The sequence below is a fragment of the Schistocerca cancellata genome, chromosome 2 (assembly GCF_023864275.1).
Source record: "Schistocerca cancellata isolate TAMUIC-IGC-003103 chromosome 2, iqSchCanc2.1, whole genome shotgun sequence".
Classification (NCBI taxonomy): domain Eukaryota; kingdom Metazoa; phylum Arthropoda; class Insecta; order Orthoptera; family Acrididae; genus Schistocerca; species Schistocerca cancellata.
The window spans coordinates 978,757,667-978,773,739 of NC_064627.1; the positions used below are offsets into that span (position 1 = coordinate 978,757,667).

Sequence of the window (16,073 nt, forward strand, 5' to 3'; positions counted from 1 at the left end):
CATGTGCAGGTGCCACCAATACCAGCTGATCTATCCGACTTTAGAAACAGTATTATTGCAACAGTTACTCCTGACACATTGATCAAGGTTTCAATGATGCATTTTTATTACTATACTATACAAGCACAAGAATTTTGTTATTTGCTACTCTTCCTAGTTTGCATTTTTAATAGTCAGTAGTGCATCTGTCACCTGTCGCTTCTTTCACTTCTACCGATCAATCGTGTATTAGGAAAACGCCGACCTGCGCCGTGATTCGGAGTCCACGTTAAGTCCTAGGTCCTGGCTGAGGACCATACCTAGTAAAGCTGCGCGGTGTTCATACCGACCGTCACATTCAAGAGAGCGTTACCTTCTATAATGGGTGTCCTATACTGTTGTGCCTAAGAAGAAGAAAAAAAAAAAAAAAAAAAAAAACAGATGGTCCTAACTAAATACGCTCATGTTCAGAAACAGCAGAACACCTTGAGCGACTAGAGAAAGGATGTTCATACTCACAGGACATGTACATTAGTATGTTCGGCAGAAATGATCAGCATTTAAACAATGTGGGCCTGCGGTTTCAGGGTCAACATCAGTATAGCGGCGCAACACCATCCACCGGTAAAATGTGTCCGTGGCTCTCTTTGTCACTGCAACCGAAGATTCAAATGGTTCAAATGGCTCTGAGCACTATGGGACTTAACTGCTGAGGTCATCAGTCCCCTAGAACTTAGAACTACTTAAACCTAACTAAGCTAAGGACATCACACACATCCATGCCCGAGGCAGGATTCGAACCTGCGACCGTAGTGGTCGGCCGGCTGGAGTGGCCGTGCGGTTCTCGGCGCTGCAGTCTGGAGCCGAGCGACCGTTACGCTCGCAGGTTCGAATCCTGCCTCGGGCATGGATGTGTGTGATGTCCTTAGGTTAGTTGGGTTTAATTAGTTCTAAGTTCTAGGCGACTGATGACCTCAGAAGTTAAGTCGCATAGTGCTCAGAACCATTTGAACCATTTTTGAACCGTAGTGGTCGCGCGGTTCCAGACTATAGTGCCTAGAACCGCTCGGCCACATTGTCCGGCTAACCGAAGCTAATGGATCAGTGTAACGTGAGCAGATGTGCAGCATACCTCGCAGACGTATGTGCGAATCGTACTGACGAATCAATGAATTTGAAATAGGGCGGACTGTTGGCCTGCGAGAAAGTGATGCATCCATCCGGTAAATTGCTACTCATGTGGGAAGACGTGTTTCGGCAGTGCAATGGCTGTGTGCCGAATGGTTCACGGAAGGCCGTAGAACATTACGAGACGGGTCAGGTCGCAACACCCAGATCAACCCCCGAGAAGAAGGACACCGCATGCGAATGGCATTGCATGGCAGATCTGCCTCCTCCTCGGCTCTGGTGCAGCAATGGAACAGTGTAACACGTCGTACACTGTCAGGTGTGACAGGCCGTCGCCGTTATTACACGTGGGTTACGTGCGCGTCGTCCACTTCTCCGCCTACTTTTGACGAATGTGCATAAACACGCTAGATGGCAATGGTGTAGGGAGCGACGTCACTGGGGACAGGAATGCCATCAAACAGTTCTTTTGAATGAATCTAGGTTCTGTTTATTGGAAATGGATGGCCGTATTTGGTTCGCCCAAGACGGGGGGAGCGGCACCACAGTGACTGCATTTGCACAAGACATACAGCGCCAGTTCGAGGTCATACGGTGTGGGGTGCTATTGGCTACAACCACAAATCACAGTTGGTGCGTGACCAGGGCACTGTGACCAGTGTGATCTACGTGGATGACATCCTGTGATCCTTAGACACACCCCAGACACCATGTTTCAGTAAGTCAATGCACGACCACATGTTGCTGCACGAGCACGAGTCTCCTTGGTGTCACAGGATGTCAGCCGTTTGCCCTGGCCCGACAGATCACCAGACTTGTCACCGACAGAAAATATGTGGGATATGGTGAAACAAAAGATGCAGCGCTGTGACCTAATGCCAACCACCTCAGATGAACTTTGGAACCAGGTGAAGGCAGCATGGATGGCTATATCACTGGACGCCATTCGCGTCTTTACCGAGCGGTGTGGCGCAGTGGTTAGACACTCGACTCGCATTCGGGAGGACGACGGTTCAATCACGCGTCCGGCCATCCTGATTTAGGTTTTCCGTGATTTCACTAAATCACTCCAGGCAAATGCCGGGGTGGTTCCTCTGAAAGGGCACGGCCGACTTCCTTCCCAATCCTTCCCTAATCCGATGAGACCGATGACCACGTTGTCTGGTCTCCTTCCCCAAACCAACCAACCATTCGCGTCTTTTACGCGTCGATGCCATCACGCATGGAACAAGCTATCACGGCCCATGGTGGACCGTGTGCCTACTAAGCAACAGGACACATGCTGAAGCGAGGTGACTGAAATGCTAATCATTTCTGTAGAAAATACTAATGCACATGTCCTGTGAATATGAATGTCCTATTCTGGTCCTGCAAGATATTCTGTTTTTTCTGAACATTAGTGTATTTGTGCGTAAAAGATCAATGGTTAGAAATGAATATTTCGACCGGTGCAAGGTCTCGAATCAACAGTGTTAGTGAGACACGTAACTGTACACTGTTTAATTTCTGTGTTGACATATAAATATAAATGTTTGTGTTACTCCCTGACCTTTCGAATTTGACACCATTTCGGCGTTTACTACTTATTTTTAACAAGAAGTTTCTCTGTTGACCTCACGAGGTAGTGAGAGACCCTTCCCTTTTAACTACAGAAGAAATTTAGTTGCTTACCAGAAGTAGTGCTTGCAACCTTCACGACAGAAGCCATCAACACTAATTATGAGGCCATGGAGGCATGGGTGGCCCTGGCTCGAAAATGAATAGACAATCATCTGGGATATTTTCGCAGTGAAATTCTTCATTTGGGTTTGTTGTACTCTTTGGTGTATGAAAAGTCAGTAGAAACTGAAATGGAATTTTCATGGCGATGCCCTAGCTCCTTGTTCCACTTCACACGAGAGAGAGAGAGAGAGAGAGAGAGAGAGAGAGAGAATGAATGAAACATTCCACATTTCACTGTAATGTGTGCATTGAGGCTGGTGGGCATCACTTTGAACAGTCGCTATAAGGTGTAAAATGTTTTTATTGAACGTAAGAAGTTTACGTATTTCAATAAAAAACTAATTGTCAGTTTGAGACCATTAGGTTCCAGTCTCAAAGTATGCAATTCTGGATCCTCTATTTTCTGTAAAATTTTGATCCTAAAGACTTGGGACACCACGCGTTTTTATCGCAATCAGAGCACCGTCTTTACCTAACCTTCGTATTTTCAATTGACGCAAGATGATTGGTAGCGTCCTGAGTCTTCCACGTACGAACATCCGTGATGAACCAAGGTTTTGCTCCTGCCTGCGCAGGACTTCTTCGGCGGAATTAAACGTTAGCTGTCACAAAAAACTCCTTTTGATATATCACAATATTACTTTTAACGTTCTCGAAATTAAAAGCTTGCGTTTGTGATGTTCTCAGGTCTAACTATGTTTTACATTAACGTTTTACTGCTCTAGACGTTGCTCCTCGCCCCAGGTGTTTCAGACTTGTTTAAGGGTGCCAGTATTCCTTCTACGAGGTGCTATAGACGTGTGGGGAAGAGCTGTCCTTCAGATAACTGTCTGCGTCGGAAATGTTGGCAACATTCGACTGAGGGAGGTGGCGCAGTGGTTAGCACGCTGGACTCGCATTTGGGGGGCACGACGAGTCAAACCCCTGTCCGGCCATCCTGATTTACATTTTCCGTGATTTCCCTAGATCGCTTCAGGCAAATGCCTGGATGATTCCTTTGAAACGGAACGGCCGATTTCCTTCTCCGTCCTTCCATAATCCGATAGGACTGATGACTTCGCAGGTTGGTCTCCTCTCCCAAACCAACCAACCAACGGCATTCGCTAGGTCTTGTGATGTTTGCAGTGACATAAAGCTTGTCAGTGTTCTGAGCCACACTTTTCTCCACGACAACTAAGCAACATGCTGAAAGGCCAAGACTAACAGATAAACGTAGTTGCACATCCATTTTCGTGTAAGCGTGTATTTACCGTAGATTGAGGCACCAAAGTTAGCACATTTTCTGCACTTACCGGAAAACTTTCACTGTAAAAGTTGTAACTTTGCAATATTCTTATTAATAGCTACCAAACATAATGAAAAAGAAGATGGAACTACTAAAAACAAATTTACTTCAAAAGCTTAGTAGATGAAATAACGTTACGTCTATTAATCAAGTATCAACGTATTCAGCCCTTTGCTTACTAAGATTTACGAAACCAATTTTCGTTGCGGTGTCGGGAGGCAAAATGTTGCATGCGCATACTGTTCCAAATCCTTGAACACGGTACATTCACAGGTCACCGTTATTGTGACGCTGTATTTGTTCCCCATGTGTGTCTTTCCAAGGGTGCATTGGGCCCTGTCTTCATTTTTATTGATAGCAATGGGCCGCCGCATCCAACAGTGCAAGAGCAAGAGCTCTTGCAACAAGAGGATATTCGTCGGGTGGACTGGCCTGCTCTTAGGCCCCCCTCTCCCCACGACTTAAATTCCATCGAGCACGGACCGGTTGCGTTGGGGAGAGGTATTCCGTTCTTCTATATGCACCAACAACCATCCAGCAGTTATCATCAGCGCTGGTGGTAAAATGGAACCTACTGCTCTTTACCAGCCTTGTCACCAATGTGGGAACACGTTGCGGAGCATGCATTGCATCCAAGGTTATCTCACACAATAGTAAGATCCATGTTCCGCCTTTTGTAGTATCCAGCGAACATCATGAGTCGCGGTGACTTCAATGTAATAATTGTCTTTGAAGAAAAGTGTTTTTCTGTTCGTCTCATTGTGCATTTCTTTTCAATTACCGTCAGTACTATACTGTAGTAGTACTTTCTATGTATGTTCCAAGTTTCATCACGTAATATTACTTGGAAGTGACACACAATGCGAACGTTATTTCCGTCCTTAAGTTTCGCACTCAGTTGTTTAACGGTAGTTTCAAACTAATGCTACTGTATTAATAACAAAAAGAGATATCTCGTGACGTAACCCCAAATGGTATTAACTTTTCCATGGGGAATAATACCACAGACGCGTCTGATGAGTTTTTGGCATATTGATTGCTGGGGTCATTCGACTGAGATAAAGTTCATTGGTAGTGGCTTGAAATGACGGGACCATGCTAGTCAGCCTCATGTCAGACCATATAAACAGGCCGGAGAAGAAACGGCATCTCGTCTGCTGTAAGGTGTGTTCGAACATTGCAGATGACATTTAATAGATCGTTGTCTCGACAGAAAGAATGTTCAAGAGAGTGTTGAAGGGAGAGTGTCACTTTACTCTTACTGCTTTTCACACGTAGCGGTTGCTACTATAATAGTCGCGATTCGTTTAGGCTCTGAGGTACATGAGGGAACCGTGTCTAATTTTAAGACTCGTCGACTGTGACTCCCCAAAATGTATCACGTTATTTATTTACTTATGTAGCAGACAGTCTACAGGATAAAGTAGATCATATTTCATAACTTAGTTTGTCAGTTTTGGGGGATGCTGCGTAACAGATGTCTGGATATATTTAACAACACTCATCTACACACTATAACCGTGAAGAACGATCACTACACTTCGTCTTACACATACAGGTGATACGTATTCGTACTTCTTGAAAATGTAATTTAAAACAGTACACGGGAGATACTGTTGTTTATCTCGTAATGGTGTTGCAATAAATGTTTCGAAATCAGCTTTAACATGGAGAAGGTCAAAAGTTCGAGTAATAGGCGGTTACTGGCCTTAAAGACCATCCAAACAAGAGCAATATGATGCGACTAAATAGAGGAAAGGTCACGATGCTGTTTGCCTACATCAGTACTCAATTACTCCGTGAAGTCAAGTACCTCATGGCGACCTTTAAGCGAGATTTAAAGTAGAATTAACACACGAAGCCATTAGCGGGGAAGACAAATGGCAAATAGGATTTCTACGAGACTTTTAAGAGGACGTCAATTCACCACAAGGCAGTTTGCTTACAAAAGTCTCGTGCAATCCACTGTAAGCACAACCCAGATATGTAAGGTGGCATTCGTTTATTACTTAAATGTCTTGTAGACAGTGTGTTATGGGTTTATTCATTTCTCGCGGCAATATCACACCGCTGGTAAGCCGGATAAAATGAGTACAGTCAGAGATGGCGAAAGGAAGTTTCTATCTTCCCAGCGGCGGTGACGGAACAATTTGTCCTCCTCAATGAAAGTAAAAAAAGAATAACATCATAAAAAATGGATAAGAAGGCGATAAAATATTACCGTTGCAAGAGACCTTGAACAGTACATCATAAAATGGTTTACGTCATTTAATATTAAATTTTGAGGTTCACAAATTGTTTGGTCAGGATCTTTACGAAGTTAAATGGGATCTCGATGTTGACAACATGCTGCAACCGAGCAAATGGTTAGGTGATGTACCACCACTAGCAACATACCACGCAGAGTATGTCAAGAAGTCAACGTTTTCAAATAAATGAATGTCTCTTGACGTTAAATTAAAATTCCGGAAGCCTGTAACAGAAATCCAGCGATTCACGACCCTGAGGTGATTACATCAAAATTCAGGTGACTTGATCAGCCTAGAGGAGCCTGAAACATTTCAGGGTCAGCTGTGAAGTAAGTAACTGACAACAGTAAAATGCCAAGTGTTGCACAAGTAAGCCTGGAAGGCTTTCAGTTGTCTCTCCAGTATCGACCCCAGTGAAACCTTTTGAGATTTCGATGGCGATTAAACTTTCATGCCCATAAACATGCGAAGGGAAACTGGCATCCACAAATAAATATTCCCTTTTCTTATTTGTCTGGTGTCCACATGGGCTAAGCTTAGAATTTTGTTCGAGTGTTTGGAGTCCTTATCGTGTGCTCATAGCAACAGACATCAAACGAAATCAGAAACGCTCTTCCAGGATCGTAAGAGGTCAGTGCAGCTCATAAGGAAGTGTATCAGAAATGTTCAAGGAGCTTAACTGGGAATCGTGCAAGGAGAAATTACGCAATTTTCGCGACATTTTGCTGGGTAAATTTAGAGAACTGATATTTCAGAAAACTATGTGACCATTCTGCTGCCACCATCGCTTACCGGGCGTAAGTAGTGAAAAAAAAAAAATAGAAAATTGATAGTATTGGTACAAAGTACCCTCCGCCATGAAATGACTTGCAGAGAATAACTGCAAATGTAGATATAGATTAGACCTGATTCTGAGCACTGAATTTAGGCACAAACAATTCTTTGATTACAGCCAATCATTCAAAACAAATTGTGCTACGATTTTCTACAGCACTCTCACACGTGCTCCTTAAATAGTTCGAAAATTAATATGAAATGTCCCTTCTTAATAACCTACTACCGATAAAAAGACTGGCTCTAGAGAAACGTTACAACCGTTAACGGGAGTAACAAGACCGATGATGGGGATGCGTGTTACTTGCTTGCATCCTGTTTTGGGGAAAAGCTCACAGATGATATCTTTTAATTGAATTTGTAATTTAACTTCCGAAAGCTGTAGGCGTCTAGTTCCCAAGTGCCTTTGATGTATTTATCTCCGTCGAGTTAGGAAGATTTTCTACGTGAAGGAGCAAATGGTCAAAGGAAGAAGCCTATACGATTTTTTAAAAACAGAAAGGAGTGCGGAGGCATCTAGTATTACAGCAAGAGAACTCGGAAAACTCTTTACTGCGCCATCAGAGACTGTTCCGTAAACATAAAATTGTCACCAGTTCCATATACTATTCCGAGCATGAATACAGGCGTTATTTATGTCGTGATCAGCTGCTTTTACTCATTATGTCCATATTAATTAATCATGCAAAATATTTATTGTACGTAAAGCACAGTCATTAACCTGCAGGTCAGTTTTGTCAATAGTTTTGATTTGGTTCACAAACCATACTAACAAGAAAGGCACAGCTGGTAGCTCAGAGATAAGAAATTCGAATAGTCTCATTGCAGTACCAGTCCCTAAATTGCCACCTGACACTACTACGACCGACACAAGTGGCAACAGTAAGGCTTTTCACGTGTATTGCTGTGACCAGGCGAAACCACTTTCGTCCTGGCATAATTCTGTGTTCTTTGATTGTTGTGGGACAAGGCTCAGCAGACTAGAACACATGAAATATAAATGTACTTTATTACATAACTGATTAAAAGATCTAATTAACTTTGACACACTTCTTTGCTACGGGACTGTGGTATAATTTACAATTGTCATTGACGAGCGAAGCATCACTCGATGCACTTATTACCAAACTGTTCTCTTGCAGTACAAAATGCAACATTTACGAAAGTAGATTTCATCAGAAACTTTAACGCCTCTCGTTGTCCTACACGATGGTGATGATGATAACGCCTGTAGCTGAGGTCACGAACGGGGCAAAGCTCCTGCATGCTCGACGCTATATTGACCTCAGTGTGAGGGCGCTGCTATGCTGAGGGAGGTGGGGCTTCTGGAGTGCCTCACATTGCTTGGCAGATTGCAGCGAGCCCTCACTAACGTCTGTAGTATCGATTCGCATCGCCGATTCTGGTGTGGCACAGCAGTGTCTGGACTATACTACATGTACGAGAGCTATTCGGAAAGTGAGGAACTACAGGTCGCGAAATGGAAACCACAGCGAAAATCAAAACTGTTTTATTTGCAATGGTTAGTTACACCTTCCAGCTACTTCTCTACACAGTCGCCGCTCAAACTTAGACATCTGTCGTAGCGTTGTGCCAACTTTACAATTCCCTCGTTATAGTAGACATCCGCCAGTGCTTTTCGACAATTTTCTGCTCTGGACTGCAGCTCGTTGTCTGTGTCAAAATATTGTCTTCATAGCCAGTGGTTCATTTGAGCAGAGATGAACCTCAGGGGTAGCCAATTACGGGTTGTATTGTGGGTGATGTGAACCTCAGGGGTAGCCAATTACGGGTTGTATTGTGGGTGATGAAACACTTCCCATCGAAAACGCTGCAGGAGCATCTTCATTGCTCCTGCAGAGGTGGTCGAGAATTATCGTGTAGAATGAACCGCATGACAGTTACGTTATGTGGATTGCATACATTCAGGGGAACTCTTTCGCCAGGCCCTCATACTTGGCGGGAGACGCTAGTGTCTAGCCATCTTTAGGTTCTCACTGTGAGCTCAGAAGCGAAAAGAGCGACATGATGCTGTCGACGTGCGTTCTGGACACAGTGCCCAACTCATCTGTGCAAAGCTTCATCAGATTTTCACTCTGTTTTCCATTTCGCGACCGATCGTTCTTTACTTTCCGAATAACCCTCGTATAATACTAACTATTCCAGGATTTCAAATCCAGATGGGCCTAATGACATCGGTTCACTGAATCATGTTGCGTAATACATGAAATCGAGACTGAAACAGTGTGTTATTGAAAGTAGATATCACTTGGCCTACCAACTCCAAAAAATTGAATATAAAATAAAACGACTTTTTGCATTGTATTCATTGTTCTTCCGAATTTCGCCACTATCTACTTATAAAAACTGGTGACTAACTAAAAATTGGGTTTTTTACATACTGCAGTAAAGTCAACAAAACAAAGCAGAACCTCACACATCGAAAACATTACATAAAAATGGCATAGCACAAAGAGGAAACACACTTGAAAATTGGAATTATTTCCCGAAACGCGTCGTGTAAAATATGAATAAAAGAAAACTGCGGCTGGCAGCAGGAAATTATTTGTAAACAAACTCATTGTTTTCTCGGTTACAGTCTTTTTTTTCTAATTATAATGGACGAAATCAGATTGCTCTTTCATAACATTAATACTGATTAATCGTCCCATCGCAGCTTTTTATGGTAAAATGTGTACTTTTTGTAATACAGTGACGGTAATGTTTTTATTAAATGGAGAGGAGTGACGTAAGTAGTCTGATCAAGATGACGAGCCTCATATGCGGAAGAGAGCTAGGCGAACAGGAACTTCCGCTTTCCACTCTAGAGTTATAAGTACCGCCTGAGATCTAATATTGCTGCATGGATTACGTCATTCACTTATCTGGTGCAGAAGGTGCCAATATTTCGGCGCCTTCTAAAATATGAGAAATCTACTGTGCAACTACCAGGGAGCACCAGTGTACTATTAGGAACGTGAGGAATGTTGAAGTTGCGGCACGTATCGTTTGACCTTTAGTCGGCAGTGACCTTTCCTTTAAGCGCCGGCATTGTTAAGCTGCACCATCTAGAAATTAGGACCGACGATGCGTCGACACGCTAAGGTTCACCACGAACGGGCTTTTGTTTTCAGCCTTGCGGCAGGCGAAGCTTTCTCCCAGGCGGCTGCAGCGGTGTCGCCGCCCGAAGAACGCGGGGCCGAGGTGTTTTCGCTTTGCCGTGTTATTGCGGCGACACCTTATTTTTCCAGCGTCCGCGCCAAGGACGGTCCGCGGCGAGCAACCGGCAGCCGCCGAAGGCGATATTCTCGAGCTGCATGCTCGTTTGACGCAAACAAGCGGTTGTGCTACTGCAGTTACTACTGTGCCACTTACGGTGTAAGCTAAGTAGTCATTCAGGACATTATACCCTTGTATAACAGCATCTTATTGCAGCACTTAAATGGACTAAGATTATCGGAGGTCAGCGTCGGACTCAAAGGCTAAGAAAAGTGAACGTATGGAGTTTAGTCTCCTCAACAACACTTTAAAATATATATATATATATATATATATATATATATATATATATATATATATATATGAAATATATTTTTACTCTCGCGTAAGAAATAAAATGTTAAATAGCTTCATGTAGAGTAACTTGATGCCGGGCGGGATTAGCCGAGCGGTCTGGGGCGCTGCAGTCATGGATTGTGCGGCTGGTCCCGGCGGAGGTTCGAGTCCTCCCTCGGGCGTGGGTGTGTGTGTTTGTCCTTAGGATAATTTAGGTCGAGTAGTGTGTAAGCTAAGTGACTGATGACCTTAGCAGTTAAGTCCCATAAGATTTCACACATATTTGAACATTTTGAGAGAAACTTGATAATGGATTTTTGATGGTGAGGGAAATGTGCCCACTTTATTTTTCAAAGCTATATAAACTGTTAATTTCGTCTCACGTTCTTGCTAATTTCCTCTCTTTAAATCTCCTGTTCTGAAACATTTGTTTCCGCATTGCATTAGTTGAGATTTTTTTTTCTAAGTAAGGTAATCGTCAGCCTGAAGTTTAGTCGAATTACAGCACTGCTTTGTTGTTGAAATCGAACGTCGTATGCACATATCTTCCAAAAAACCTGACAACCAATTCACACAGCTCGGCAGTTCAGCATGAAATTACTTACCAGACACATTACTTACCAGAAAAATTCACAGGACGGCGTAGGAATAAAACTCGGCTCCCTGATGCGTGCTGCCATCAAGTCAGAGATATTCGTTTAATGTACAGACATGTTATTAATGAACCCCTTTCAAATGAAGTGGCACAACAACTAAGATATACAAATAAAAAGCAAATTGTGTAGAAGCTGGTCCTTTTACTTATTTATTGTTAACACACTTTCGCCTTTCAAGGCAAATTGTATGTTCCTGTGGACTTAACGTGCAGCGAAAAGTTTATCTGTTTTTATTGACACGATATAGATACATTTTATAGTAATGATAATTTCGCGCCGTCCGCTGGTAGCCGAGCGGTTCTACGCGCTTCAGTCTAGAACCGCGCGACCGCTACGGTCGCAGGTTCAAATCCTGCCTCGGGCATGGATGTATGTGCTGTCCTTAGGTTAGTTAGGTTTTAGTAGTTCTAAGTTCTAGGGGACTGATGACCTGAGATGTTAAGTCCCATAGTTCAAATGGTTCAAATGGCTCTGAGCACTATGGGACTTAACATCTGTGGTCATCAGTCCCCTAGAACTTAAAACTACTTAAACCTACCTAACCTAAGGACATCACACACATCCATGCCCGAGGCAGGATTCGAACCTGCGACCGTAGCAGTCGCGCGGTTCCGGACTGCGCGCCTAGAACCGCTAGACCACCGCGGCCGGCCTAAGTCCCATAGTGCTCAGAGCCATTTGAACCAAGCCATTTGATAATTTCTCTTCCATATTGTGTGTGTGTGTGTGTGTGTGTGTGTGTGTGTGTGTGTGTGTGTGTGTGTGCCCATTTGAAACGTTGAACCTTATGGTGGTATTTGAACACGTTTATAGACTGTAAGTGATCTCGGTGCATGATATTTTGATCTCTTAGAAATCCTGCGCTTCCTTGTTCTTGGCCTTGGTGCGCCTCTACTTTCTTTCCTACACCTCAAGTCGTTGTTCGCCTAGTCTGTTCCGGGACTGTGTGTTCGTGATCTCCGCCCAAGCCTGATAGCCTCTTGCGGAACTTGTGCAACATCCTAGTAACCTTTGCAGGCCGATGGCGGTGCGCGATAGGTTAAAAAGGAGCCCGTTACTGGAAGTCACGACGTGACTCAATTCGTGGCACCTCAGAGCGAGGTCGCTGTTCTGTTCTGGGCGGCAACTCAACTTCCAACATGGCCTCCTTCTGAGCTCGCAAGGGTGTGGACCCAGTCGCAGAAGGAGAACGAAGTATTGCAATAATGTGACCTGTTTGGCAAGAGATGTTGTCATATCGGTTCACAATGCATATTTAAGAAAGTAACAGGCAGTGTGGGCAGGTTCTTAATCCTACTGTGCACGAGCTAAGCGCTGGGTTACGCGCTACTCGGTTATGGGAAAGCAAAATAAGATATTAAAAATGCAAATCAGATGGTGTAGAAATTAATTTATTCAGTACGTACGTCTAAAATACAAGTACATCACGAAAATAATGGAACAATCAGGTAACAACAAACAAATGAGTAGATTACATATTTTCATACATTTTCTTTTGTCCAAAAGTGAGCGATTTATTCTTTTTGCGTATCGTCTGCTCGCACAACTGTGTGATGATAAGCGCAGCAGAATGTTACATTCGGCAAGCGAGATGGCGCTGACCAGTCATCACGATCGCTGATACGCAATCCACCGTCCCCTGCTCCGGCGTGGATTGCGGCCTACCAGAGAGAATGGAGCCAATCACGACCTTTCCGAACGTAAGGAGTAGGCGGGACCACTGTTCATTTTCTCTGTGTCCTTCTCTCGAAAACAAAAACAAAATACAGGAGGGTATTACTGCTAGTGGACCACGTGTTTATTAAAGTGAACTTCAACTGAGTGAGATGTGAGTTCGCTTCCGCCGAGTACAAGCAGCGAAGGCAGTACACGATGAAGAATGGCGGCGAGAGTCTGCGATTCGCCGTTGGCGCGCCGGGCGTGGCGGGGGCAGGAGGTGCACGGCGGCGCCAGCGGCCGAGGAACGATGGGCGGCGTCGACGTCGGCGTCGGTGGGGCCGCGCGCGGCCTAGAAGAAGCCGTCGCCGGTGGGGTCGTTGACCCACGGGTAGTTGTTGGGGCAGCGCACGCACGTCTGCAGGTTGATGGTCTCGCCGGGCAGCTCCTTGCTGGTCAGCTTGCACGAGTGCGGCACCCAGCAGGCGGGGCGGCCTTCGACCACGCACTTCTCCCTCCACGGCTCGAAGTTCTTCACCTCTTGGATGGTCCTCGGGTTCTGGATCCACTGGATCACCTGCGTCATCGTCACGAAGTAGACGTCCTTGTGAGACTCCAGGATCTCGTCGATCCAGTAGAGGAACGCGTCCAGGAACTCGGGGTTGTTCTTCAGCCACGCAGCGTGGAAGTACAGGCCGAGGGGCGCCCTGTTCTTGTTGTAGTGGCGGTTGAAGTTGTGGTTCAGGAAGTTGTAGAACTGGTCACCTGCGAGGACACAAAACGAACATGTGTAAGACTCAGTTGTCCATCATCACTTTAGTTTCTTAGAGTTGCACATGTGCATAAAATGGGATCGGGGAAGCAAAAAATAGCGGTACACTTGAAACTTCCTGGCAGATTAAAACTGTGTGCCGGACCGAGACTCGAACTCGGGACCTTTGCCTTTCGCGGGCAAGTGCTCTACAATCTGAGCTACCCAAGCACGACTCACGCCCCGTTCTCACAGCCTTACATCTGCCAGTACCTCGTCTCCTGCCTTCCAAACTTTACAGAAGCTCTCCTGCGAACCTTGCAGAACTAGGTACTCCTGAAAGAAAGGATATTGCGGAGACATGGCTTAGCCATAGCCTCGGGGGTGTTTCCAGAATGAGATTTTCACTTTGCAGCGGAGTGTGCGCTGATGTGAATCTTCCTGGAAGATTAACACTGTGTGCCGGACCGAGACTCGAACTTGGGACCTTTGCCTTTCGCGGGCAAGCTACTGAGCTACTCAAGCACGACTCACGCCCCGTCCTCACAGCTTTACTTCTGCCGGTACCTCGTCTCCTGTAAAGTTTGGAAGGTAGGAGACTAGGTACTGGGAGAAGTAAAGCTGTGAGGACGGGGCGTGAGTCGTGCTTGGGTAGCTCAGATGGTGGAGCACTTGCCCGCGAAAGGCAAAGGTCCCAAGTTCGAGTCTCGGTCTGGCACACAGTTTTAATCTGCCAGGAAGTTTCATATCAGTGCACACTCCGCTGCAGAGTGAAAATCTCATTCTGGAACGGTACACTTGTCGTACATCAAATATCACTTTTGATGTTACTTTCAAATTTTGGATCTGAATTACCGTAGTGTTTGACGGTTTAGGTGGGATTTATGAAAAGATCACAAGTTTACCGTTATAACATCGTTGAATGTTTCGTAGAAATGGATCTAAGAAAGAGTAAGACAACCAAACGTAAATGTGAGCGACCTATTACTCTATGGCCTGCAAGCGACGGAAGAATTATCATCCGTGAAAGATCAAACTGTCACTTCATAAAATAGTAGAGAAAATATTTGTCACTGATCTCGAATCCGTGACAGAGATTCTAGTATTCAGAAACTATATGGCACCCTGAAATGACTGGACTGGGCGTCGAAAACCGTAGCTTACATGCAACATTGTTTGTTGCGTGTTGATTCATGCAGACAAAACGACTCAGCAGCAGTTGGCACTGAGTAATTTTGGTGCACATAGCGTGAAATCCACACGAAAAACAGGTGCGACCTTACGTTATCTCAGCTTTAGTCGCCAGTACTCTCTGCAGGCAGTATATGCCGGTTTTTAAATTGTAATCGCCTGATATTTGACACTTGTCATATTGCTGATAGTGGAAATGCGTTCTTTGATTTGTTAAAGTACAAACTGCTGTTGTTAAAGAGATACCTGGAGTCTGGGAATTATCAGAATTGGCCAAAAGAGAAAGAGAGAGAGAGAGAGAGAGAGAGAGAGAGAGAGAGAGAGAGAGACAAAGAGTTGGTCTTGACTTGTGTGAAAAACTCGGGCACTATTTGCTTGATTTACGGAAACCATAACAAACAGAAACTGACACCCCACGCGGAGTAGGAGGAGAAGCTGAGTTTAATTTCCCGTCGCCGCAGAAATCATTTGCGATGGAAATAATTTTTGATGTTATTGTGGAAAAACTATCATGCTTAATATTTTAATAAAAAGTTTGATTTTTTTTAAATTTTGAGCAGTTCTTGATAAGGTACCAGTCGGTAGTGCACAGCCACTCATCCCGGAGACTGGGTGTTTGTGTTATCCTCATCATTTCATCATCATCATTCCTGACAGTGGCTAGATTGGACTGTGTAAAAAAAGGGACTGTGTAACAATTGGAACTTTGTACAGGCGCTGATGACCACGGAGTTGAGCGCCCCACAAACCAAACATCATCATCATCAACAGCGGCTCACGTCATTAGGAGGCTTCGGTCTGAGAGTGGTCTTATAGACCGAAACCAGTTACCAGAATGTAAAATAATTTTTATTTTTATTTTCGTTAATTGCGATGGAGAATGAGACCAGAAGCACAAGGAGAAGGAAAATCTTTCACCTGAAATGATATAGAACAAACATTAATTGGCATACTGCGAATAGCAACGAGTTCCAGCTGTAACTCATTTACAAAAATTGAACTACATCCGATACCAGTATCAGCATGCTTTTCAGAGCAATGATGGGTCTCCTGATTGTTTTTTGTGT

At 44.4% G+C, this 16,073-nt stretch overlaps 1 protein-coding gene across 1 annotated transcript in view; it reads right to left on the reverse strand.

Annotated features, from left to right (window-relative positions):
- Positions 1-12,783: 12,783 nt before the first annotated feature.
- The window catches only part of LOC126162961 (chitin deacetylase 1), a 70,556-nt gene continuing 67,266 nt past the window's right edge, over positions 12,784-16,073 (reverse strand). Inside the window, exon 7 of the mRNA XM_049919800.1 lies at positions 12,784-13,829. Coding sequence (XP_049775757.1) covers positions 13,417-13,829 — 413 coding nt within the window. The 3' untranslated portion in view covers positions 12,784-13,416. The remainder of the gene's footprint in view (positions 13,830-16,073) is intronic.